Genomic DNA, 25443 nt, shown 5'->3' with positions numbered 1-25443 from the left:
AAGACTGTTATAATGATCCATGAGTTCACATTTGTTACTAGGTTAGTGAAATCTAATTATAGAAAACACCACCGGTTTGGGGTGTCCTCTGTGAGGTTGGCACTCACACCCATGAGCCACATTAGACAATCTTACACCCCTCACAAACCTTGACTACTGTGAGCTCTCTGGGGCAGCAGGGAAGTCTCACTTGGTGCCTGTGTGGTGACCAGCACCATAAAAGGATGCCCTCTTCCCATTTTGGTCAAAGTCTGTGTGCAGTACCTAGAACCCCATCAATCTTAGCAGGAGCCTAGAGGCAATCAATATACTAATAAAAATATGCAATTATGCTGTACAGTCTTCCACAGCATCTGCTCCCTCCTAGATAGAGCCCTGCACAAATACAATTGTATCCTCATCCATATCTGCAAAAATGAGCCACAGATATTTGCATCCATGAATGAGGATATCCAGGGCTCACCGAACCACGGCAAGCCCTGCTCGCCAGTTGCGCTGTCCAGCGATCTGCGCATGCGCAGATCGCTTGAACCCAGCTCTTCTGAGTTTCAATCTACTCGCCACGGGTGAGTAGATTGCATTATTTGTCCAGCCCTGAGGATAGCTGTGTATATAACGTGGATATCCTCAAATTTTCAGAGTTCTAGATATAAAATAGCTATCAGCATCCATATCTACAATAATGGTATCTGCGGATACCAGGGCTATATGGATAGAGACACTGTCTCACCAAGATACCCTTCTGCAGTCTTCTTGGGAGCATCACCCTCCCCTTCCCAAAATCTCACCGGATCTTTCTCTAATGCTTCCATGAGAATCTTCCGAGCCTTTATTAGATTCTTCTGAACTTTCAGCACCTGTCGGGCCAGCTTAATGGCATAAAATGAGGCCAGGGGCATCCCCTCATTGTCCCGTATGGCTTCCTGCAGCAGAGCTTCAGCTGCCTCCAGGTTGCCATGTCGCCGCTCCAAGCTTACTCTCCGCAGCCGAACCATGGCTAGCCCAGGGATGGACTCCTCAAAAGACTTCAAGATGCGACGTGCCTCCTCCAGATCTCCTGCACAGATGTGGGAGGGGTGACAATGGCAGTGAAGACAGGTAGCATGGCAAGCACATGTGGTGCTCGGTGAATTTAGAGGCTATATTTATTTTGCTTTAAATCTATGGTGTACGAGAGTCTCACTCGTTTCAAAGGCAAAACTTACCACACTAGGGGGCTTAAAGGATTTAGCGGCATTTTCCAAATCATCTAACCTCCGCTTTAAGCCTGTAAAGACTGAAGGGGATAGCGCACCATCACGGATACACATCATGGTCTTGGGTTTGCAATTTAAACATGGTAGAGGCCAATATTTGCAATTGAAATCAATATAAATCTGACAAGAACACATTTTAAACACATGGATGCAGCTAAAGGAAACGGTTGAGGGCAGAAGCTCCTTAGTTTCTGTGTCCCTTACTAAGCAGCAGTTCACAGATGAAGGCTAGAAGAGACCATTAGATTGTCTAGTCTGATCTCCTGTGTAATATAAACTAGTAAATCAGCCATTTCCCCCCATGTAATTGATGGAAATATCTTCCAGGAAGACATCCAGTCTTCATTTGAAGACCTCGAGAGAGAGAATCCACCACTTTGCTTGGGAGGTCATTCTGTTTAAAACATGCCTTGTTTTAATGGGAATTGGTCTGGCTTTAACTTCCAGCCATCAGTTCTTGTTCTGCCTTTCTTTAACTATCTGTCCCTCAAGTATCTAATATTTCCCCCCTCCTCCATGAAGGTACACCATAATCAAGTCACTTCTTGATTTTTTTTTTGTAAGCTAAAGAGATTGAGCTCCTTAAGCCTCTCCAAAAATTTTTTTCCAACTCTCAAATAATTTTTGCAGCTCTTCTCTACTGGGGGTTTTAAGACACACCCCAGTGCGGTTTCCCAACTTATATGTGAGTTTATAAGCAAGTGGGCCAGAGCCAAGAGAAATGGTTAGTGATTTTGTTCAACTTGAGATATCTTAAAGGAGCCTGGATTTTCAAACTACTAAGCATTCAACCCCTAAGAAAACATCAGGTGTCAAGCTGGGCACTAAAACTCACTAGCTGATTTTAAAATCTTAACCCAGTATTTCCAGATTCTTTTGCCCACTAAGCATTCTGGGAGAGACTAGCACCTGAAGAGCTAATTTTAGAGTCCAGAATTAAATCAGTCATGTCTGTCCCTTAAGATCTGGCCTCAACCTTTCAATAAGATTCACTGAACAGGCTGTTGCGAACACTCCAAAACAGTGGGTTGGGTGGGCTTAGTGACATGTCAATGAGAAACTCTTCCACTTCTCCCACTATTGAACTGCTTAATAAAGTCAACTTCCAGCTAACCAAGGGTTTCTGAGGTCAGCAAATCAGCAGAGGGGTGCAGATAGGGTAAGTTTCCTCTAACCTTGCTTCTCTTCAAATGCAGCCCACAGGAGGTGGATGTTAGGCTTCCTGGGGAGATGGTAGCCACAAGCTCGTTGGAAGACACTCCTGGCCCCAGTCACAGTGTGGTTCTCAAGGTATTTCGTGTACTAGATTAGAAGGAGTGGGGATACAAAAAAAACAAGAATGCGTTAAGGTTGCCCACTTTCTGTGGCATAGAATGTATGAAAGTCTGCTACATCAGCTTGTATTGAGAAGGTTATGGTGCACTCACGTTAAGGGGCTTAACACACCTCTCTTCAGAATTTCCTGCACCCTCTTAGGCAGGTAGGAAACACGGGCAGATAAAAAGCAGCAACGGAATTTAAAAGAAGGGTGTTAGAATTTTGCTCCACAATATACATGCAGAATAAAAAAAAATAAATGAAACGTTTGGAAATCCGTAAGAGAGCACCACCTGAACTCGTGCTGACTGCACAAGTAAATGTGGGCAACAGCCAGGGTGGGAAGGGATGACAGGCCCTGGTGCAGAATTAACTCTGATTCCCAGGGAGCATTTATACCCCCACCCCACAAGACGCTGCTGGCTTAGTCCAAGAGCTAGGGGACTCTGCCCAATGCTAAAGCGGAGCAGAATTGCTAGACCCTGCCTAGTGCTAGAGGGTAAATGCAATTTACTTCAAACCTGTGAAACAGCAAGAGACGCCATCCAACAATTCTGTTCCAGGTCTGTAAACCCCAGTAGGCCCGTGTGCCCTAAGGATTTGGCAGATGCTTCCCCCTTTACCCACAGCCATTAAAAAAAAAAAAAAAAGCAGCCGGAAGTATTCAAGTTAAAATTTGCTCTTAGCTGCAGAATATAGACACAAATCCTTGAACATTTGGGACTGCAGCGAGGTTTTGGATTGGCTTATTTCCTGTCTGTCTTCAGACATATGAAAATATGGTAAACATCTTCCAGGGCTAAGACAACACACAGCTATGAGGAGATTTTTATAGCATCCCCTTAACTGCCTTAGAAGCAGAGCTGGAGTGGTGTGTGAGAAAGAGGGGAGCACAGCACTGCCCATCTTCAGCGTGAAGTCAGCAAGATTCAGACATGCGGGGCAACCCCTAGGGAGGAGGAGAAAGAAGGAAGGTGCTCACTTTGATCCAGAACTCCTCGTAAAGGGCACAGGCAATGACACAGCGCTCAAAAAGCACAATGGTGCGCTCATGGGAGCCACTGGTGATCTCAAAGTCAAGGTAGTCGCGCCAGTTCTTCAACTGTGCTCGTTCCAGGGGCTTGACATGAAAGTATGGCCTCTTGATCTGCAAAATGTTTTGGGTGGGGAGGAATAAACAGAGGTTCTCAAGACAGGTAAGAGAGGGCTGCAGAGAAAGCAAGCTCTGTCACAGGATGGCATGGGAGAGTTAACATAGCGAAAATGTTCTCAGGGGCAGAAACTGTATTTAGCTTTACAGTGCCTTGTACAATGCAGCCCTGACTAGGATTCTTCGATGTCACAAGATATTAGCAGACATTCAAAGCAGCGTTCAGCCCTGGGAGGAGCTGTTGAAGGGGCACCATAATAGTACATCCCCTCACCTATCCTGATATAGTTTGTGAAATGCTATCCAGGCAGCAAATGCAGCCATGTCTGGAGGTGAGATGAGAGGAAACCCACAATACACAGCAGCAAAGGAAGCAAAATGTGGCCAGTTATCTCTCTTACAAAAAGCACTATGAAATCTTGAGTTCATGTAAAGACAGGAGCTCAGGTTATGCCCTACGTCTGCCAGCCCCCCACTACAACACCATGCTCAGCTTAACTACATCAGAAGGATGAAGTAATGATTCCACCATGGGAAGTCTAGGTAGGACTAACATAATACTGAGAGCACTGAGCCATCCCCTCTGGCTTTAGATCATTCCATTAGAGATGGCTGTGTGAAACTACACAAAGACTTCTGCGAACTCCTGCCAAAACCTTCCATGTTTTTCCCTTCACCAAACAGAACCTAAGGCTTCTGCACATAGGGACTGAGGTATCAACTCAGATAGTGGATGCTGCTAAGCACCTCGTCCATGCCATGGAGTCTTTCCTACAGCTGAGTCCATGGCTACCTACCCCTTCCTCAAAGTTCCAGCGCTTGCTGACTTCTGTCTCGTTCTGGGTATACACTTGCTGTCGGATGGAGATAACGAGCTCCCGGATCTTGTCCTGGTCCAGGTCTCCCTGGAAGAGGAACCAGAGAAAAGAGATGGTAATAACCTACGTCTTTATAGTACCTTCCATCTCATTTAGATCTTAAGAAACCATGTGTGAAAGGATCACTATATAATGGCTGCCTCTGATGTGGAGCACAGCCATGCTATCTAAAGCTTTAAAACAGTTGGTAAAGCAGGCTTCTTAATTCAAATGAAATTAAAAGAGGAGAATTTCAAGGAGCCAGCACGTAGCTGGAGTACGTCGTAATGTGGCCAAAAAAGGAGGGTCACAGGCTGTCTTTGACAAGAACTGCCAGGGTATCTTCAATAACAAGATTCTAGGTTTCACATCTTAATCCTTTCTATCATGTTGAGGTATCATGGCTTACAGTAATAAGTGATCCATAATGAGGTCACTACCACCAATTCCTGCAGTTCTCCAGGTTGGGAAAATGCTCCAAAGTGGAAACCTTGAGTACTGTGTAGGCCTTCACATGCAAAAACTGAGGAAATCTCATATTGCATTGGAGTCTGCAAGACGCAGTACAGAGTGAGTTCTTGGTGGGAGAAGAGGAGTCAAGTCTGCAGCAATCTCTCATGTCTATTTGAGAGTGAAGCATACCCTGGACTGCGAACCAGGAGAGACCGGACTACTACTCCTGGCTGTCATTCACCGCTTATCCTGGGAAAGTCCCTTTTCCTGTCTGCGCTTCCATTTTTACCTTCCATCTTTTGTCTATTTAGATTCTAACTTCTTCAGAGCAGGGACTGTCTCACTAAGTGTTTGCCCAGCACCCTGCAGAATAGAGCTCATTCCCATCACTAGTCAGGGCCTCTCTGTGTTACTGTAACACAAACAACAACAACCACCACCCCGACAGTAGATGCCAACTCAGTATAACTGTCACAGTCTGCAACTGTCAGGGTACCTGGGCATCAGCTCCTTTTTCTGGCTTGACTTCCACCCCTGGAGGCAAGTCTTCCCCGGGTGGCACCTCTTCCACCTCTGTCTCCACACGCTTCTGTACAGTTCCTGTGGTGATCTTGGATTGCAACCAGAGCAGCTCCTCTGCAGACAGGATGTCTTTAGGGGAGTTGCTCATCACATGCTCCTTGAACCTGAAAGATGGGAGGAAGGAAAAATAGATGACGACAGATATACTCCACCAAAGCCCACTCAAGTCACAGTGAGGACCTCTAGGTCTGGCCACTCAAACTGCTCTGAAGAGCCAAAAGCAGAGGAACTGCTGTATGCAAACAGACTAACACAGCTACCCTCTGGAACTTAAAGATGGAAAATTAAAGTATTTAATCATTTCCTCAGACTAACTAAGATGTCTGCCTTCAATGCCCCGTCAAAGAGATTTCCACAGTTTAACTGTGAAAATGGCAGCAAGTGGGTTGAGAAGAAGGATAGTATCCTAACTACTGGACCAACCTGAGACTGGGGAGAAACTGATTTAATTTATGTTCCTTCAAACTCATTCTGTGAACCTAGACAAGTCACTTAGCTCCCCATCTGTAAGATGGGATAATAGCACCATTCTCCCATTCACTTGGGGAAAGGAGAGTAGAAAGGGGATCATGGAGCCATTAAAAGATTGAGAAGTACTCAGATGCTGCACAAATAGGAATATCTGTTTTACAAAAAATTTCAGCTAGGAACTTGGCTATTTGGGAAAGCGATGTGTAGGGGGCTGTCCCAGCATAACTGTGATGGTTTACAAGTTGCAAAAGATATATTTTTGTGAATTTTGTGTGTGAATTTAACCTCAGTATTAAGTTCCACAATGAGCCATAGAAAGTGTGGTTATCTAATCTATGGAATAGGTTAAAAACTCTTCCAGATTAAAAGAATAAATGGATACTTCTTCTTCGTTGCTCTTAGCTCCTATGGGAACATAGGCCATCAACAATTTCTTTCCAAGCTTCTCTGTCATGTGTCACCTTTTCTAATTCTCTCCAGCTTTTGCCAGTTTTCTTCACATTCACATCCAGGTCTCTTCTCCAACTAGTCTTTGGCCTTCCTCGTCCCCTTTTCCCCTGTGGGTTCCAGGATAGGGATTGTCTGGTAATGCTATCTGGTGGCTTCCTCAGTGTATGGCCAATCCATCGCCATCTTCTTCTCAAAATCTGTTGCTCTACTGGGCATTGCTCTGCTCTTTCCCATAAGCTAATGTTTTAACCCTGTCAGACCACTTCAGGCCAATGATCTTACTGTTTATGGTCCTGAATGTTGCAAGGATACTTCTTGGCCCTGCAGGTTCCCATGCCTCTGGTGACAGCAAGAGTGCAAATTTTTCTATCCTTTCAGGTTTAGCTGCCCCGCATCATAACCCCTCTTTGAGGGCCTCTTTTAGTCAAGGAAGGCTGGCTTGCTATTCAAATTGAAATTGTTGATGTTTTTGTAGCATATTTTTACAGGATGGGGTTGCTAGCTCCATGCCCAACCCTCCTTAGTCGCCTCTTAAGGCATGCTTGGAAGGGTACAGAGGTCCTATTCTTACTTCCCCATACATCCCCGGGAATCTCACGGGGTAAATGGATTCTTACATGGCTATAAAAAAATCCAGAGTTGGAATAATTAATGACAATAAATACTGTGGAAGATATATTAAACCTCAAGCTTCACAGGTAAAGCCAGTCTCCAACATTAGAGATCAGGAGGAACCTAAATGTAGGAACCATATTAATCCATGTCTGCTAATCCAGAGCTTTTATGCCTTCTTTTGAAACAGCTGGGATGGGCAACTGTTACAGACAGGATACCGAACTAGATGGACTTTGGGCCTGGTCCAGTCAGGTAACTCACAATGTTTAAGACCAGAACAGACCATGAGATCATCTATCCTGAGCTCCTTATATAACAGAGCAGAGAATTTCAACATGTAAATCATCTCAGATATTCCGAGACAGCCCCTTCCCAAGACGCCAAATTGCTAGTTGAAATTTTTTGTAAAGAGATGTTCCCATTTGTGCAGCATCTGAGTGCCTCACAATCCCCTTTTCACTCCCCTCCCCCACTCCCAAGTGAGGTAGAATGGTGCTGTTATCATTCCTTTATTAAACCTAATTTCTATGTCCAGACAGATTATTCCTATGATACCTTGCAAACACACCTCTTCTAGGGAAAAAGAAAGAGGGACAGTCTACACGGCTTACCCCAATCAACACATAGTCTCTCTGCAAAGGGAGGGAACCAATTACTGCCAAACTATGGCAGTTAGTGCTGAGATCCAGGGATTTGTTTCATTCTGAATAAGACTTACTTTTCCCAGTGGTGGCTGTACATCTGGGTTGGTGTGGCGAGCACTCGGTCATAAATAGTAGTGATGCATTTCAGATCACCTTGTTCTCTTTCCCACTCCACGTACATCTCCCACAATTTGTCTGAGCGGAAGTCCATTCCTGCAGCAGCTACGGCTGACTCAAACACACTGTAAAGGAGAAAGAACGGCAGCATGATCTAATGGGTGGAGCACTGGACTGGCACTCAGGAGACCTGAGTTTTATTCTGATTTCATAGGCAAGTTGCTTCTCCTCTTTTTCCTCTCCACCTTTTGTCTTGCCTATTTAGACTCTATTGCATTTTTAGGACAAAGACTCTCTCCCCCTATAAATCTGCACAGAGCACAGCATTATGGTTAAGTTCTTGCCACCAGTGCAATACAAACAGCCACCCCAGAGAAAGCCACATCCCTGAATCTTCTAGTATTTCACTAATGATTCGTATCAGTATTACAGGCTCCCCTAATGCCTTGCACAGTGTTGTCCTGTGTTTTTAATACTCTGGCTATGTACCTGTGGATCTTCTGTATGGACTCAGGAAGGTTCATATTTAAGGTAGCCTTCAGGTAAGAGATGTAATGGATCCAGAGGTCCATGCTGAGGGGGATGGACTGCAGCCCTCGCTCGAACACCTGTGGAGCAAAGGGTTCCAACAATGACAGCATCAAAAAAGAAGCTTCATAATGCTCTCGCCCATCTCATCCACATGAAAAATGCTGTAGTATATTCAAAGACTATTAGATTGACTTTAAAAATGTTGTATGCATCTATATGTGACCATTAGCTTTTATATTCCTAGCTAAAAATGATAAGATACAGTATGCTTCCTGAAGGAACTAAAGGAAGTAGGGTAACTAATGCATATTTCTAATACTGAAACAATGCAACTAACTTTGATGATTCAACCTCATGAGGAAAAAAGCACACAGACTAATCTGACATGCATCAGAGGTCTTAGCAGACAAAGGACTTGAAACTTCATAAAATAACAACCCTGACCTGAGATACAGTCAAATTATTCAGTAACTGACAGGCACGAGAGGCTTATAAACAGAGTAAGACCCAAAATATTTTAGTCTTGCCGAGGCCTTCACATGGAAGAGAGGTGACCATGTAGTAAACAAGATGTGCACATAAGCTGTTTATTGTTTATATTTTTTTCTCAATTCTTGTTGTGAATAATTGGTACTTTGCTTTACAAAACTGGCTGATGACTAGATAATTCTGTCATTACCCCTGAGAATTGCATGTAACTAAAGTCAGAGCTACTGAGTCAATCACAGTAAATTGCAGGGCTCTGCACCTAAGGAACTGGACTGGAGAGAGTGAGAATTGTGGGATTCCACCCTGAGAAAGGTGACGCTGGAGCCCTGAGACCTAAGTGTAATGCCCTTGAGGAAATGTGGGTCAGAGGCAGCATTTCCCGTGAGCTGTGTGCTTGTGCAGCTGCTCAGGAGAAATTCAAATGCTGCCCAGATGATTAGTAGAGGGCCCACAACTAGGTTTGTGTTTTTACTGGTAGTACACATTTGCAATTGCCTCAGTTCACATAAAAACTTTATTCCGCACATGGATAGAAAAGATCAGAGAGAACATTGGTCAGAGATGCAGTTAATTCAGGAACTGTGTCAGACCAGTCCCAGGGAAGAGCACCCACTGGTCAGCAGAGCTTCAAAGGAGACAATCAGAGAAAAACATATGTAGGACTGGAAGGAATTCAGGATGTCATCTCATCCGCCTCCATTATCTACAGAGGTACATCCTAGATCATTCCTGACAGGTGTTTGTCTGATCTGTTCCAAAAAACCTCCAGGTATGGGGATTTTACAACCTCCCTATGTAATCTGTTCCAGAGTTTAACTATCATTAGAATCAAAGTTTTTCTTAATACCTCAATCTCCCTTGTTCCAGACTTAGTCAATTACTTCTTATCCTATCCTCAGCAAACATGTAACATTATTGATTGTTGTCCTCTTTGTAACACTATTTTACCTATTTAAAAGTTTAAGTCCCCCCTCAGTCTTCTCTTCTCTAGACTAAACATGCCCAATTCTTTCAACTTTTTATTTTCTGTCATGTTTTTCTAATCTTCTTATTTTTGTTGTTCTCCTTTGAACTCACTCCATTTTGTTCATGTCTTTTTTAAAGTGTGGGGGCAAAATCAGTCACAGTACTCCAGCTAACAGCATGTAACTGTTGAATACAGCAGAACAATTACCTCCTTCATTTTATATTCAGGAGACTCTCGCCATTTGCAGTGAATGAGTTCCTGGCACCACCACAAATGGCAAAATTCGCAAATACTGGAGCTATGGCTCCCAGCCCCCACAATGAGCTCCCTGTGGCTCCCGAACTCACCACAGAGGCCAACCTCCCCCTGCCCCCGGTGGGGATACATCCATGAATACGTTGAACTGCAAATCACGAGGGTATCCTATACAACATTCCCATTAATGCTGAAATTTGCGTATCTTATTTTGAGTTTTGGGTGCAATGTAGATGCACCTTAAGTGTGATACTTTACAATTGCCTTCCTTGAATTTCATCCTATTGATTTTCAAATTACTTCTCCAATGTGTCAAGGCAATTTTGAATTATACTCCTGTCCAAAATGTTAGCAACCCCTCCCAGCTTGTATCATTCACAATTTTTTTATAAGCATGCTCTCCACTGCATTATCTAAATCATAAATGGAAATATTGAATAGTACTGGACCTTGGACTGACCTTGCAGGACCTCCCTAGATATGCCCTCCCAGTCTGATAGTGAATCATTTCATAAAAAGTCTTCGCGAATAAAAACTGGACATGGTCTTTTAGCCAATTATATGTACCCATCACATAGTTATTTCATTTAGACAGCATTTTTCCCTAGTTTGCTTATGAAACTATAATGCAGAAATATATCAAAAGTCTTGCTAAAGTCCAGACATATCACATCTACTGGTTTCCCCCCATTCACTAGGCCAGTTACCTTGTCAAAGAAGGAAATTATTTTCCGGCGTATAGGGTGACTGGGCGTATAAGACGACCCCCTATTTTTTTAATTAAAAGATAGGGTTTCATCTTATACCCCAGCGCCCCTCCGCCTCCTTTGCTCCCGGTGTCCCTGATCTGCTGGAGATGGTCCCCAGCAGACCAGAGGCACCGGGAGCAAAGCCGCAGCAGCTTTGAAAGCCTCGGGGGAAGCCGGCGGCGGGGCATCCCAGGCGCGCCTGGGCTGCCCCCCCGCCGGAGCCCCTCCGCGGCTTTGAAAGCCTCGGGGGAAGCCGGCGGGGGGGCAGCCCAGGCGCGCATGGGATGCTCCGCGGCTTTGCAAAGCCGCGGAGGAGCCCCGCCGGCTTCCCCCGAGGCTTTCAAAGCTGCGGAGGGGCTCCGGCGGGGGGGCAGCCCAGGCGCGCCTGGGATGCCCCGCCGCCGGCTTCCCCCGAGGCTTTCAAAGCCGCGGAGGGGCTCCGGTGGCAGGGGCATCCCAGGCGCGCCTGGGATGTATACCCGGCGTACAAGACAACCCCCGATTTTTGGGGGATGTTTTTTAACATCAGAGGTCGTCTTGTACGCTGGAATATACAGTAGTTTGATTTAACTGTCCTTGACAAATCCATGCTGGCTATTACTTAACAGCTTGTTATTTTCTAGGTGCTTATAAATTAATTGTTTAATTTGTTCCAATATCTTTCAGGGTATCAAAGTTAGGCTGAATGGTCTATAATTCCACAGGTGGTCTTTTTATCCCTTTTTCAAGAGAGTATTTGCCCTTTGCCAAGCCTCAGGGACCTCCCTAACCCTCCATGAACTCTCAACAATAACTGCTTATCTGATGAAGCAATGCATTCCTGCTAAATAGTTACCAAGATATCTGAGACAGATAAGGAGGATCTTTTGCACTAGCTTTGTGAAGAATTTTTGGCCCTATTACATTTGGTCCATACAACAAGGAATTAGCCACTGGAATATTCAAACTTGGAAGGGCTGCAGTAGCATGGTGCAAAAATCCCAAGTAATTCTTCCTCCTACCTCCTCTGTCTCCTTGCTGAAGTCAAAACGCCTCTCCATGTCTGCATACTTCTTCCAGTAGCCGTAGCAATAGGGGTAGTGAGCAAAAAACGCATCAAAGGCTTTTCGTGCTGCAAAGATGTGATTCTGCACAGAGAGAAGACAGCAGAAGGGGAATAAGAACGTGTGAAGTGCCCTGGAACTGGGAGAGCTGGAAACCAAACCCTGCCAGCCCCAAAGCAACCTTACAGTTAGAGCTTGTAGGAGAAGCAGGGTACATACACACACAGTATCATTTGTGTTTCAGTTCTGAAATTCTCTTTCATAGGATGGGTTTCCTTAGTCAGATAACTCCCATGATGCATTGCAGTCTCTCCCTCTTTGTGAGTAAGGATGTAAGAAGTCATTCGGGCACTGCACTATAAAGCTTATATAGAAGAATATATAAATATATATGCATATACGCACGCACGCACAGAGTTTATACTGCAGAGCCTGCAGGGAAGCAGACTCCCCAGGAGTGGGGCTGGCAGGTGCTGCTGGTCCCACTCCCAGGGAGGATTCACTGCAGTAGGGATGTTAAATATCAATTAATTAATCAAATAGTCGATGGGATTTCCATCAACTATTCGATTAGTCCATGTTCCGACTTTGAAATGTACAAAAGTCCCACTGGGGACTCTTGTGCATTTCAAATATTGAAATGCCATGTGGAGTCCGAGGCCAGCAGGGAGTCCCCCATTAACCACAGGCTCCATGTGGCATTGTAAGTGAAACACATAAGAGCCCTGCCTGGGGCTCTTGTACATTTCAAAGCGGAAGTGCTGCATGGAGCCAGAGGTCAGGAGGGGATTCCCCACTGGTCCTGGCTCCACCCAATGTTTCAATCTTTGAAATGCAAAAACTTGTACATTTCAAAAAGGAAGCACCGCCACTGCACCCCTACCCCATCCCACTGAGCAGGAAGGAACTGGCTTTTAAGCCAGCTCCCCCCAGCACTCCTTCCTTTCCCCCCCCCCTTGCTGCCTCTGTGATAGAGACAGTAAGGGGGGTAAGTGACTAGTCGACTAATGTGTCGACTATCCAATAAGCTTTTGCTTATTGGATAGTTGACTAGTCGCTTATATCCCTACACTGCAGGCTCTGCATTATGCAGTGAAGCCAACTCCCAGGGAGCCAGCACATAACTGTAACAGAAACCAACAAGTTCATGCTTTTCAGTTAACCATTTAAACAGTTACAATTTTACATCCCTATTTGTGAGGGGACACTGTGCACCATGGTAGCTGCATTAACCTTGTGTATCTCAGAAAATATTGTCCAACTACAAACTAGAGGGGGTGTTTATTTTTGACAAAAGACAAAAAAAAAACCCACACACACACCAAACATTTACACACAGACAGCAGACACTTTTCTCAAAAAGTTTATTTTAACCAAAAACACAATGTTCCATTAAAACCAGTTTCAACTGAAAGTTTTCGAACAAGAACATATTGCTCTTACTCAGCATTTGACAAAACCTAATTTGGATTTTACAATATAAGAAGTTGGGGGAGTCACTTCTACCACATTCTTAAAGGGAAACACCATCAATTTTAAGAAAGTCTTAGGCTATTCCATATTATCTGAGTTCCCTTTCACATGGCAATTTATCTTTCATCTGAGGATGCAGGAGAGGTACATTAAACCTCTAATTAGTACTGATACCTATTTAAGAATTATCCCATCAAAATTAATCAAATGGGCTAGAACAAATCTAGCCCTTGACAAAGCAAGTTAACACTAGAGAATTCAAAGAGGTTGCATTTGTTTGTGGCAAGACTGAATGAAGCAGACTTTAAGATGGTTTGTAATTAGTTTGAAGCAAAAGGTGCTGCACAAAAGTGACTCATCTTACAAATGAGGAAACAGACAGACAGGTGAACACTACAAAAGTCTGTGGCAGAGTTGGGAATAGGGATGTTAATGGTTAACTGGGGGCCATTATGGAGCAGCCCCAGTCTGCAGGGGAAGGGGTGGGGGAATGTAGGGATGTTAAATTTTTATTGACTAATTGAATAGTCAATGCAATTTGCAATGACTATTCCATTAGTTGATAAGGGCGTCTCAGCCTTCGAAGTGAAGAAACAACCCCAGAGCTGTTGCTACACTGCAAAAGTGAAAGTGCTGCGAGGAGCACAAAGCCAGCAGGGCAGTTCCCCACCAGCCCTGTGCTCACCACAGCATTTCAAAGTGGCAGCGCCCCATGGAGCCCAGGATCAGCTGGGGGCTCCCCCACTGACCCCGGGCTCTGTGCAGTGCTGCTGCTTTGAAATGCCGAGGAGAGCCCAGCATCAGGCTCCATGCAGCATTTCAAAGCGGCAGCACCACACAGAGCCCAGGGTCAGCGGGGGGGAGTCCTCAGCTGATCCTGGGCTCCACGTGGTGCTGCCACTTTGAAATGCCACATGCAGCCTGGGGACTCCCCAGCTAGCCCTCGGCTAAACACAGCGGTGCCGCTTCGACACCCCCCCCTCCTTCCAACCCTTGCTGCCTCTTTCTGATAGAGACAACGGGGGAGGGGAGGACGACTAGTCGACTACTTGACTAGTCATTCACATCCCTAATGGTAGGTGCCCCTTCCCTCTTAATCAGTTAACCAATTAAACAGGATTTTACATCCCTAGTTGGGAACAGAACCTAGGAGTCCTGTCCCTTATCTGCCACTCTAACTATTCAATTCCCTCTGACAGCCAGGAATAGAATACAAGAATCCTTACTCCTCTTCTCCACATTGCTTTAATCACTGGACCCTACTGTTCTCCTAGGGATGTAAAATCCCAGTTAAAAAGTTAACTGGTTAAACAGAATGCTTATCTGGCTAACTGAGATCCCACTGTGGAGGTCTGCTCCAGACCGGCCCACCATGGCATGGGCTGTTCCAGTCACCGTGCAGTTGGCCTGGCCAGAGCACCGCTGTTGGGCCCACCACACCATGGGCTGCTCTGGCCAGGTCAGGGGCTACTCTGGCTGAGACCAGCCCCCCGCTGGATAATCAGTTACCCCAGCATGCTGGTAAGGCACTTGCTTACCAGGTAACCAGTTAACCCTTTACATCCCTATCTTCTCCCACAGCTATGATCTGAACAGAACCCAAAAGTCCTCTCAGTACAGGATCCAGTTCTAACCATTAGACAACTTATTTCTGTGTTCTAAATTAAAGGAGCTGCTATTACTTTGTAGAAATATTAACTTCAGAAGCTGGTGGCACCTGTACTACTGTTAATTTCCTCATTGCCTTTTTCATAACTCCATGCACCAAGAAAGTTCACTCCCTTACCTCTTGTTCTACATACTGCAGCAATTCTGTCCATGCCGTGAAATCATGAGGATTCTCCTGAGCTGCCTTCCAGAACTTCTCAAACTCCAGAGGGTAGGAGGGGGAAGGTTCTTCTGTTGACACAGGGGTAGCCACTGCTGCATGTCCCTCCTTGGGGGCTGGATATTGACAGTTCCCTTCACTAGCGTCAGGGTCTTTGAGTCCTGACACCATCACGCTGGCTTCAGCATTAACTCCATTGCACCCTTGCACTGCTTTGGTGTCTTCCTGCTTATCGGTAGAGTCATTTGGTGCTTTCGGGAGCAAGTCTTGGCTGGGACCTAAGATCAGTGAGAAGGTGAGAGGTCTATCTTGGGTTTCTCTGCCTTGCTGCCAGATATTACCATCTTTTATGCATGTGCAACAGTTAAATATTATCAAAGTTGTGTCAACATTGCTTGATATACATTCAATATCCAGTATGTGTCAACATAGCGGGTAAAAAACAGCAGTCAAGGTGCTTTGATCATGAAGCAAATAAAATGAAAGACAACACAAGCCTCCTCAGTCTAGCTTCAGTTCAGATATCTATACTAACGAAGTTAAAAACTAGTCGACTATCCGATAAGCATTTCCTCCTTTGAAATGTACAAGAGCCCCCACTTAAGAGTCCCCTGCTTACCCTGGGCTCCATGCTACGCTGCATGCTGCTAGGAACCCGGGGTCAGCTGGGGACATTTCCGCGGATCAGCTGTGTGGAGGCTGTCCCTTTAAACCATGCATCTATGTTATTCAAAGGGGCAACTGCCTGGAGCCCAGGGTCAGCTGGGGACTCCCCAGCTAATCCCGGGCTCCCGCAGCATTTCCTCAGCTGACCCCTGGAGTCCCTCGCTGACCCCGGGCTCCATGGCTTTGAAATGCACAAGAGCCCCCGCTGGGGACTCTTGTGCATTTCAAAGAAGGCACTCGCATGTAGCCTGGAGTTAGCAGGACTTCCTGCTGGCCCCAGGCTGTACACGGAGTTCCCCATTCCTCCTTTGAAATGTACAAGAGCCCCAGCAGAAATGTGAAAGTGCCTATCGACTAGTCGACGGAAATTCCATTGACTAGCTGACTAGTCAATTAAAATGCAGTTAACATCCTTAATCTATACCATGTCCATCGCCATGATATCTGATCGGTCCTCTATCAGAGATGGTGCTAGGGGGAACTGACTTTTAAGCCAGCTCCTCCACTCCCCTCCCAATACAGAGGCGGAAGGGGGGGTGCGAGTACTCAAGAAGCTGACTCAACTACTCGCATACTTCCCTATTAAATACAAGCATCAGGACAGAACTGAACAGAGCAAAAACTTCAGGCTATATACCCGAATATCTTGAAACATCCTAATAAAGATAAATATCAGACTATAAAAGCATCTGCTTGAGCCACTGAAAACTGGATGGTCAAAGCCCTTGAGAATATATTGCAGAAAGCAATCCTGTATTTAGGAAGAAGGAGATAAGCAGGTAGAGTCCAAAGCGACCTGGCATATTTTCATCATTAACTTCAAAACACAGATTACAGAAAGAACAGTCGTTCTGCAATTAACACGCACCTTATTTCCAGGCAATATTTTGGAACAAAAATTAAGATACAAAATATAGCTTAAGTAACTTAGGAAGAAATGTAATGTTTCTTTGGTGTTGGAAATTACTTCACTTTCTTATTTGTACCAATACAGGTGGAAATAATATGGTTAAAAAAGAAATATCTGTCCCCCAGAACATAACACTAAGTATGGGTGGGTATGATTTAGAGATGTAATAGTGTAGTTGATTAACCGATTAGCAAAAGCTTATAGGTTAATGCTATAGACTACACCCATTTCTCTTCTCCTCCACCCACCAATTTTTTAGCAGGCTGGCCAGCAGTCCGACTCAGTCCTGGCTCGTACTAGATCCAGGACCTACCCTGCTGTGGCTCTGCATTTAAAGTGTATTATGACCCAGGCAGGCAGGTGGCCCGGCTCAGTTCCGGCTCGCGCAGGGTCTGGGAGCTCAGCCCTGCCCCTCTCCCTGGACAAGGGTCTGCTGCCACCCTGTGCTGTACAGCAGCGTGGGGTGACAGGCAGCCAGTCTGCAAGGGGAGCTGGTTTTTAAACTGGCTCCCCTTGTGGACCAACTCCCACCTGGCACCCCATACTGCTGCCTCTGACAGAGAGGCAGCAGCGCGGCGTGGCAGGGGGCTCCTCAGGAGCGGGGATGGAGCGCACAGGTTGCTGTCTCGTCCCCAGGGACTACAGAATACAGCCGGTCCCTGAATTACGAACGTGTTACGGACCAAACGCTTGGCTGTAACTCGGAATGGTCACATCTCAGAACCCATTGAGTTACACTGAGACCGCGCTGTTCGTAAGCGCGGATCGCGTTCGTAACTTGGAGCCTGCATTTACGACTGCTTTGGTCATAAGTGTGAATGGTCGTAAGTTGAGGTGGCTGTGCAGTTGACTAACTGATAAAAATTCATTAGGTTAATAAAGTATTCAATTAACCTATATTTAACATCCTTAGTAAGATTATGAGGTGGAAACACGAGCTCTCTGTACTGATATTATCTTCATCTCAATAGTATCTAAGCATTTCATAATCATTAATGAGGGCTTTTCATCTTTCACAACACCCATTAGAAGTAAAGAAGTAATTATCTCCATTTTACTAACCGGTTCCACTAAGCGACTTATTCTAGATCATGAATGTCTGTTACTGCACCGGGAACTAAACTCAGGTTTCAAGAGTCCCACCAGCAGAATATCCCTACTCTAGGAATGCATATCTATAGTATTATACAGAAGGGGAGGATGGTTGAGTAAGATTTTGAATAACAAGCTAAAGATGTAAACCAAACTACTTTGTTGTATTCTTCAATTGCCTTCTATAAAATTTCTTGCATCTTCCTCTGAAGCAGCTGACAGTGCTCAGTACCAGAGACATAATACTGGACTACCGTATATTCTGGCGTACAAGACGACCTCTGATGTTAAAAAACATCCCCCAAAAATCGGGGGTCGTCTTGTACGCCGGATGCCCCGCCGCCGGAGCCCCTCCGCGGCTTTGAAAGCCTCAGGGGAAGCCGGCGGCGGGGCATCCCAGGCGCGCATGGGCTGCCCCCCCGCCGGAGCCCCTCCGCGGCGGCTTTCAAAGCCGCGGAGGGGCTCCGGCGGGGGGGCAGCCCATGCGCGCCTGGGATGCCCCGCCGCCGGCTTCCCCCGAGGCTTTCAAAGCCGCGGAGGGGCTCCGGCGGGGGGGCAGCCCATGCGCGCCTGGGATGCCCCGCCGCCGGCTTCCCCCGAGGCTTTCAAAGCCGCGGAGGGGCTCCGGCGGGGGGGCAGCCCATGCGCGCCTGGGATGCCCCGCCGCCGGCTTCCCCCGAGGCTTTCAAAGCCGCGGAGGGGCTCCGGCGGGGGAGGGGGGGGCAGCCCAGGCGCTCTTGGCGGCTTTGCTCCCGGTGCCTCTGGTCTGCTGGGAACCATCTCCAGCAGACCAGGGACACTGGGAGCAAAGGAGGCAGAGGGGCGCTGGGGTATAAGATGAAACCCTATCTTTTAATTAAAAAGATAGGGGGTCGTCTTATACGCCCAGTCGCCCTATACGCCAGAAAATACGGTAGTCACTGATCTGTAACAGCTTGGCAATTCCTAGGAGCCTAATATTTCCTATTAGTTTTTCTTACATTTTGTTGCAAAATTAGTTCCAGTGAAAAATGCTAACTTGAAAACTTTGGAGAGTAAGACTCAAAGAGCATATTCCCAGTACAGCTATCCCAGTACACTATACCAACAAAGGGCACCTACCTATGATGCAGCTTAGACCATTACTCCCCATACCCGAGCAGAGAACAGAATTCAGGGATCCTGGCTCCTCCTCTGCTCTCTCCTCTAGATCCCACCCCAAACCCCAGCCAGCTAGAACCCAGGAGTATCTAACCACTACTCACTGCTATTTCATAATACAGTATCAAGCAAAAAAGATGAACTGATCAGTTCCACTGGCCTTCGACAAAGTCACACACAGGTCCACTATTTCTGTGCAACCCCAAAATGAAAAACTCGTTTTCCTGCTGTGTAAACAGCCTGTGGACAGATTTATCCCAAAGCAAGTTGACCATTCAGACTAATTCAGCTGACAGAGAGGTATATTTAAAAGAGGATATTGATATAATAGGCATCACGGAAACTTGGTGGAATGAGGACAATCAATGGGACACAGTCATACCAGGGTACAAAATATATCGGAAGGACAGAACAGATTGTGCTGGTAGGGGAGCGGCAGTATATGTGAAAGAAAAATCATATAGAATAAAATGAAGTAAAAATCTTAAATGACCCTAAATGTTCCAAAGAATCATTAGGGATATATTACCAACCACCTATCAGGACAGTGATAGAGACTATGAAATGCTAAGGGAGATTAGAGGGGCTATCAAAATAAAAAACTGAATAATAGTGGGGCATTTCAACTATACCCATATTGACTAGGTACATGTCACCTCAGGACAGGATGCAGAGATAGCATTTCTTGATCCCTTAAATGATTGCTTCTTGGAGCAGCTGGTTCTGGAACCCACAAGGGGAGAGGCTATTCTTGATTTAGTGCTAAGTGGAGCACAGGATCTGGTTCAAGAGGTAAATATAACTAGACCGCTTAGAAATAGTGACCATAATGTAACAATATTTAACATTCCAGTGGTGGGAAAAATACCTCAGCAGTCCAACACTATAGCATTTAATTTCAGAAAGGGGAACTACACAAAAATGAGGAAGATAGTTAAACAAATTAAAAGGTACAGTGACAAAAGTAAAATCTCTGCAAGCTGCATGGAAACTTTTCAAAGACACCATAATAGAGGCCCAACTTAAATGTATACCCCAAATTTAAAAAAAACACAGTAAGATAATCAAAAGAGTGCCACCGTAGCTTAACAACCAAGTAAAAGAAGCAGTGACCAATAAAAAAAAAATCTTTTAAAAAGTGGAAGTCAAATCCTAGTGAAGAAAATAGAAAGGAGCATAAACTTTGCTAAATTAAGTGTAAAAATATAATAAGAAAAGCCAAAAAGGAGTTTGAAGAGCAGCTAGCCAAAAACTCAAAAAGTAATAGCAAAATGTTTTTTAAGTACAGGCAGTCCCCGGGTTACATACAAGATAGGGACTGTAGGTTTGTTCTTAAGTTGAATCTGTATGTAAGTTGGAACTGGCCTCCAGATTCAGCCGCTGCTGAAACTGATCAGTTTCAACAGCGGCTGAATCTGGACGCCAGTTCTGACTTACATACAGATTCAACTTAAGAACCCCAGGCATCCCCAAGTCAGCTGCTGCTGAAACTGATCAGCGGCTGATTCCAGGAAGCCCCAGCGGCTGAATCAGGACTCCTGGGGCAGAGCAGCTGGGGTGCTGCCGGGTTGGTCCAGTAGCACCAAGGAGCGGTGCTGCGGGACCAACCAGCAGTGCCCCACCTGCTCTACCACAGACCCGGGGCTTTGCTCCACGTCTCCCTGGTCTGCTGGGGGGGGGGAGGGCACTGCTGCCCCCCCCCCAGCAGACCAGGGACACGGGGAGCAAAGCCGCAGCGGCGGTGGAGTCCCACGCCTCCCTGGCTTTGCCAGAGCAAAGCCTCAGAGGCGCGGGACCTCTCGCCTCCCCGGCTTTGCTCCAGGTGTCCTTGGTCTGCTGGAGACAATCCCCAGCAGACCAGAGGCACCGGGAGCAAAGCGGCAGCGGCGGCGGAGTCCCGCGCCTCTGAGGGTGCCGCGCCTCTGAGGCTGCAAAGCCTCAGAGGCGCGGGACTCCGCCGCCGCTGCCGCTTTGCTCCCGGTGCCTCTGGTCTGCTGGGGACCGTCTCCAGCAGACCAGGGGCACCCGGAGCAGCTTTTCTCGCCCCGGAGGTCGAGGTGGCGGGACCGCTGCGCTCTGGGTGGTCCCGCTGCCTGAGAGCTCCGGGGCGAGAAAGCCCCGTTCGTAAGTGAGGATCCGACAAAAGTGGGATCCGCATAACTCGGGGACTGCCTGTACATCAGAAGCAGGAAGTACAGGCAGTCCCCGAGTTACGCGGATCCGACTTATGTCGGATCCATACTTACGAACGGGGCTTTTCTCGCCCCGGAGGACCCGGGTGGCGGGACCACCCAGACGCGCCAAGATCCCGCCGCCCGCGTCCTCTGGGGCGAGAAAAGCTGCTCCGTGTCTCCCTGGTCTGCTGGGGCGGGGGGGAGGGGGGGGGCAGACCAGGGAGACGCGGAGCAAAGCCGTGGAGGACCCGGGCGGCGGCACAGCGGCGCGTCTCGGTCCCACTGCCAGCGTCTCCATGGTCTGCTGGGGGGGGGGGCGGGGGGCGTGCAGCTAGTGCGCCTCCTCCCCCCCCAGCAGACCAGGCTTTTCTCGTGGACGCCTGTGGTAGAGCAGCTGGGGCTCTGCTGGTTGGTCCCGCAGCGCCACTCCTTGGCGCTACTGGACCAACCCGGCAGCACCTCAGCTGCTCTGCCCCAGGAGTCCTGATTCAGCCACTGCTGATCAGTTTCAGCAGCGGCTGAATCAGGACGCCTGGGGCAGAGCAGCTGGGGTGCTGCTGGGTTGGTCCAGTACCGCCGCTCCTCGGCACTACTGGACCAACCCAGCAGCGCCCTAGATGCTCTGCCCCAGGCGTTCCCAAGTCAGCCACTGCTGAAACTGACCAGCGGCTGACTACAGAAAGCCCGAGGCAGAGTTTCTCTGCCCTGGGCTTCCTGGAATCAGCTGCTGATCAGTTTCAGCAGCAGCTGACTTGGGGACGCCTGGGGTAGAGCACCTGGGGTGCTGCCGGGTTGGTCCCTGCAGCGCTGAGGTGCGGCGCTGAGGAGACCAGCACTGCGGAGACCTACCCGGCAGCGCCCCAGCTGCTCTGTCTCAGGTGTCCAGATTCAGCTGCTGTTGAAACTGATCAGCAGCTGATTCCAGGAAGCCTGGGGCAGAGAAACTCTGCCTCGGGTTTCCTGTAGTCAGCCGCTGGTCAGTTTCAGCAGCGGCTGAATCTGGACGCCAGTTCCGAGTTAAGTACAAATTCGACTTAAGTACAAACCTACAGTCTCTATCTTGTATGTAACCCAGGGACTGCCTGTACATCAGAAACAACCAGTGGGGCCCTTGGATGGTTGAGATGCTAAAGGAGCACTCAAAGATAATAAAGTAATTGCGGATAAGCCAAATGAATTTTTTGTTTAATTTCACTGCTGAGGATATTGGGGAGATTCTTTTTAGGTGACAAATCTGAGAAATTGTTCCAAATTTAGGTGTCATTAGAGAAGGCTGTGGAACAAATTGATAAACTTAACAGTAACAAGTCATCGAGACCAGATGGCATTCACCCAAGAGTTCTAAAAGAACTGAAATGAGAAATTGCTGAACTATTAACTGTGGTGTGTAACCTATCCTTTAAATCAGCTTCCGTACCTAATGATTAGAAGATAGCTAATGTGACAACAATATTTAAAAAGGGCTCTAGAGGTGATCCTGGCAATTACAGACCAGTAAGTCAAACGTCAGTACCAGGCAAATTAGTTGAAACCACAGTAAAGAATAAAATTGTCAGACCCATGGATAAATATAATTTGTTGGGGGAAAGTCAACATGGTTTCTGTAAAGGGAAATCATGCATTACTAATTTGCTAGAGTTTTTTAAGGGGCTCAACAAATATGTGGACAAGGGGGATCCAGTGGATATCGTATACTTGGATTTCCAGAAAGCCTTTGACAAGGTCCCTCACCAAAGGCTCTTAAGTAAAGTAAGTTGTCATGGGATAAGAGGGAAGTTCCTTTCACAGACTGATAACTGGTTAAAAGACAGGAAACAAAGGGTAGAATAAACGGTAAGTTTTCCGAGAAGAGAGAGGTAACTAGTGGAGTCCCCCAAAGGTCTGTCCTGGGACCCATCCTATTCAAGTTATTTATAAATGATCTAGAGAAAGGGGTAAACAGTGAGGAATCTGCTCGAGATAGTTAAGACCAAAGCAGACTGTGAAGACCTTCAAAAAGATCTCAACAAACTAAGTGACTGGGCAACAAAACAGCAAATGAAATGTAATGTTGATAAATGTAAAGTAATGCACATTGGAAAAAATTATCCCAACTATATGTACAATATAATGGGGACTAACGTAGCTACAACAACTCAAGAGAGAGATCTTGGAGTCATTGTGGATAGTTCTCTGAAAACATCCACTAAGTGTGCAGCAATCATCAAAAAAGCAAATAGAATGTTAGGAGTTAAAAAAGGGCTAGAGAATAAGATAGAAAATATCTTATTGCCTCTCTATATAATACCATAGTATGACCACATCTTGAATATTGTGTACAGATGTGGTCACCTCATCTTAAAAAATATACATTGGCATTGGTAAAGGTTCAGAAAAGGACAACAAAAATGATTAGGGGTTTGGAACAGGTCCCATATGAAGAAAGATTAAAAAGACTTGGACTTTTCAGTCCACATGACTGGTGTGGAAAAAGTGACTAAGGAAAAGTTCCCAAAATATAAGAACTAAGGTCACCAAATTAAATTAATAGGCAGTAGGTTTAAAACAAACAGAAAGAAGTTTTTCTTCACTCAGCACACAATCTGTGGAATTCCTTGCCAGAGGATATGGTGAAGGCTCAGACTTTAACAGGGTTCAAATAAGAGCCAGATAGATTCACGGAGGTTAGGTTCATCAAGGGCTATTAGCCAGGATGAGTAGGAATAGTGTCCTTAGCCTCTGTTTCTCTGGAGGTGGGTGACGGGAGGGATCACTTGAGAATTACCTATTGTGTCCCTTCACTCTGGGGCATCAGGTGTTGGCCACTGTCAGCAGACAGGATACTAGGCTGGATGGACCATTGGTCTGACCCAGTAAGGTTGTTCTTATGTTCTTGGGTAAGTGTCCAGAGCCTGACTACCAAACCTTCCACTCCTCAGAGAAGACCATACACATCAGGGATCATTCCGATACAGGGATCCATTTTGGTGTGCCCTTCGCAGCCCATGAAATACCTCACCCCTCACCTTATCCCCTCCACCAGCAACACCACGGGCCCCGCCATAGCGGGGCGCCATTTCACAGCTCCGGCAGGCCCCTCTCTCCCAAGGTCCTCAGCCGTAAGTACCTTCCCAGGGGAATCCCCGAAGAATCTCTCCTCCAGAAGCACGTCCCCACAGACGCCCCTCCACCGCCGGCCCAAGGGGAACCGCCCCCAGCCGGACTCCTCGCCTTCCGATTCCGCCACCCGCAGAGGACTCTCGCTCTGCCCGAAGGGCTCCCTCTTCCCGGCCCCCACCCTCGGGGACCATCTCTCGTCCAGGGCTCCCAGCGCGCCGCGAAGACCCGCAGCCGGGTCATTCCTCCCAGCGCGGCACCGCCATGTACGGGAACCCTCCCCCTCACCACCTTCCGGAGCAGCCTGGCGCGGGCTTCTCCCGGCCCCTGACTGACCCGTCCAGCCCCCCTTTCCCGCTCTCACCGCCCACGTCCAGGCCGGTCTCCCCACCCTCGCTTCCCCCACCGGGGGCTTTCTCGGTGCCGGCTTCGCCACAGCGTGGGCTCCCCGGCGCTTCCAACCCTTCAGCCGCCATCTTCTCCCGAAGCTAGTACGATTGACGGCGCCACGGACTGAACCAGCAGTGCGCATGCGCCTACGTTGGTCAGAAGGACCCGGATGAGGTTGGCGTAGTACAGGAAGCCAGAGTGTGTGGCGGGAAAGAGGCTAGAGCGGCCCCATGACCCATTCTGGACTCCCACTGGGCATATAGCTGGCGGCTGACACTTCTAGGGCTCTGTGCTATGCGGCGGAACCATAGAGAGTTGGTAGAAGAGAAGCTAGAGCGACAAGAGGCTTTTCAGATTAGCAGAGCCTGGAGCCTCTGTGTAGAGGAGGGAGGGGAGAAAGATCGAGGGTCAGAGTCCCATGGCACCCACTATAGCAAAAAAACCCAAAAGGGGAACCATAGAGGCCAGGATAAAGGAGGTCTAGAGTGGATAAGCAGGAGGCCTGTGGTTTCCCTCGCTACTGGGTAGTCTGAAGGAGGATAGGAGACTTGGTGAAAAACAGGTTAGGGAGAGTCCAAGAGATTCCTTCATCTGCCTCCGATGTGTTCGTGAATTAGAAACAAAGGGAGGAGCTTGGCATATTTATATTGATCAGTGTTACACTTTGTATTTGCAACATTAAGCCTTATGTTACTCTAGGACAGGGTTACTCAATATGTAGGCTGCTT

The 25443-nt window shown here is 47.1% G+C and overlaps 1 protein-coding gene across 1 annotated transcript in view; it reads right to left on the bottom strand.

The window, feature by feature from the left end:
• LOC102457330 (pre-mRNA-processing factor 39-like) overlaps positions 1–24856 on the bottom strand; it is a 36493-nt gene extending 11637 nt beyond the window's left edge. Inside the window, exons 1-10 of the mRNA XM_006136579.4 lie at positions 24690–24856; positions 15206–15525; positions 11905–12030; positions 8402–8520; positions 7870–8037; positions 5530–5719; positions 4521–4628; positions 3556–3720; positions 2432–2558; positions 789–1057 (exon numbers count right to left, since the gene is read on the bottom strand). Coding sequence (XP_006136641.3) covers positions 789–1057; positions 2432–2558; positions 3556–3720; positions 4521–4628; positions 5530–5719; positions 7870–8037; positions 8402–8520; positions 11905–12030; positions 15206–15525; positions 24690–24801 — 1704 coding nt within the window. The 5' untranslated portion in view covers positions 24802–24856. The remainder of the gene's footprint in view (positions 1–788; positions 1058–2431; positions 2559–3555; positions 3721–4520; positions 4629–5529; positions 5720–7869; positions 8038–8401; positions 8521–11904; positions 12031–15205; positions 15526–24689) is intronic.
• Positions 24857–25443: the final 587 nt, after the last annotated feature.

This window comes from Pelodiscus sinensis, chromosome 11 (assembly GCF_049634645.1).
Source record: "Pelodiscus sinensis isolate JC-2024 chromosome 11, ASM4963464v1, whole genome shotgun sequence".
Lineage (NCBI taxonomy): Eukaryota > Metazoa > Chordata > Testudines > Trionychidae > Pelodiscus > Pelodiscus sinensis.
This window is presented reverse-complemented; position numbering and strand designations above follow the sequence as displayed.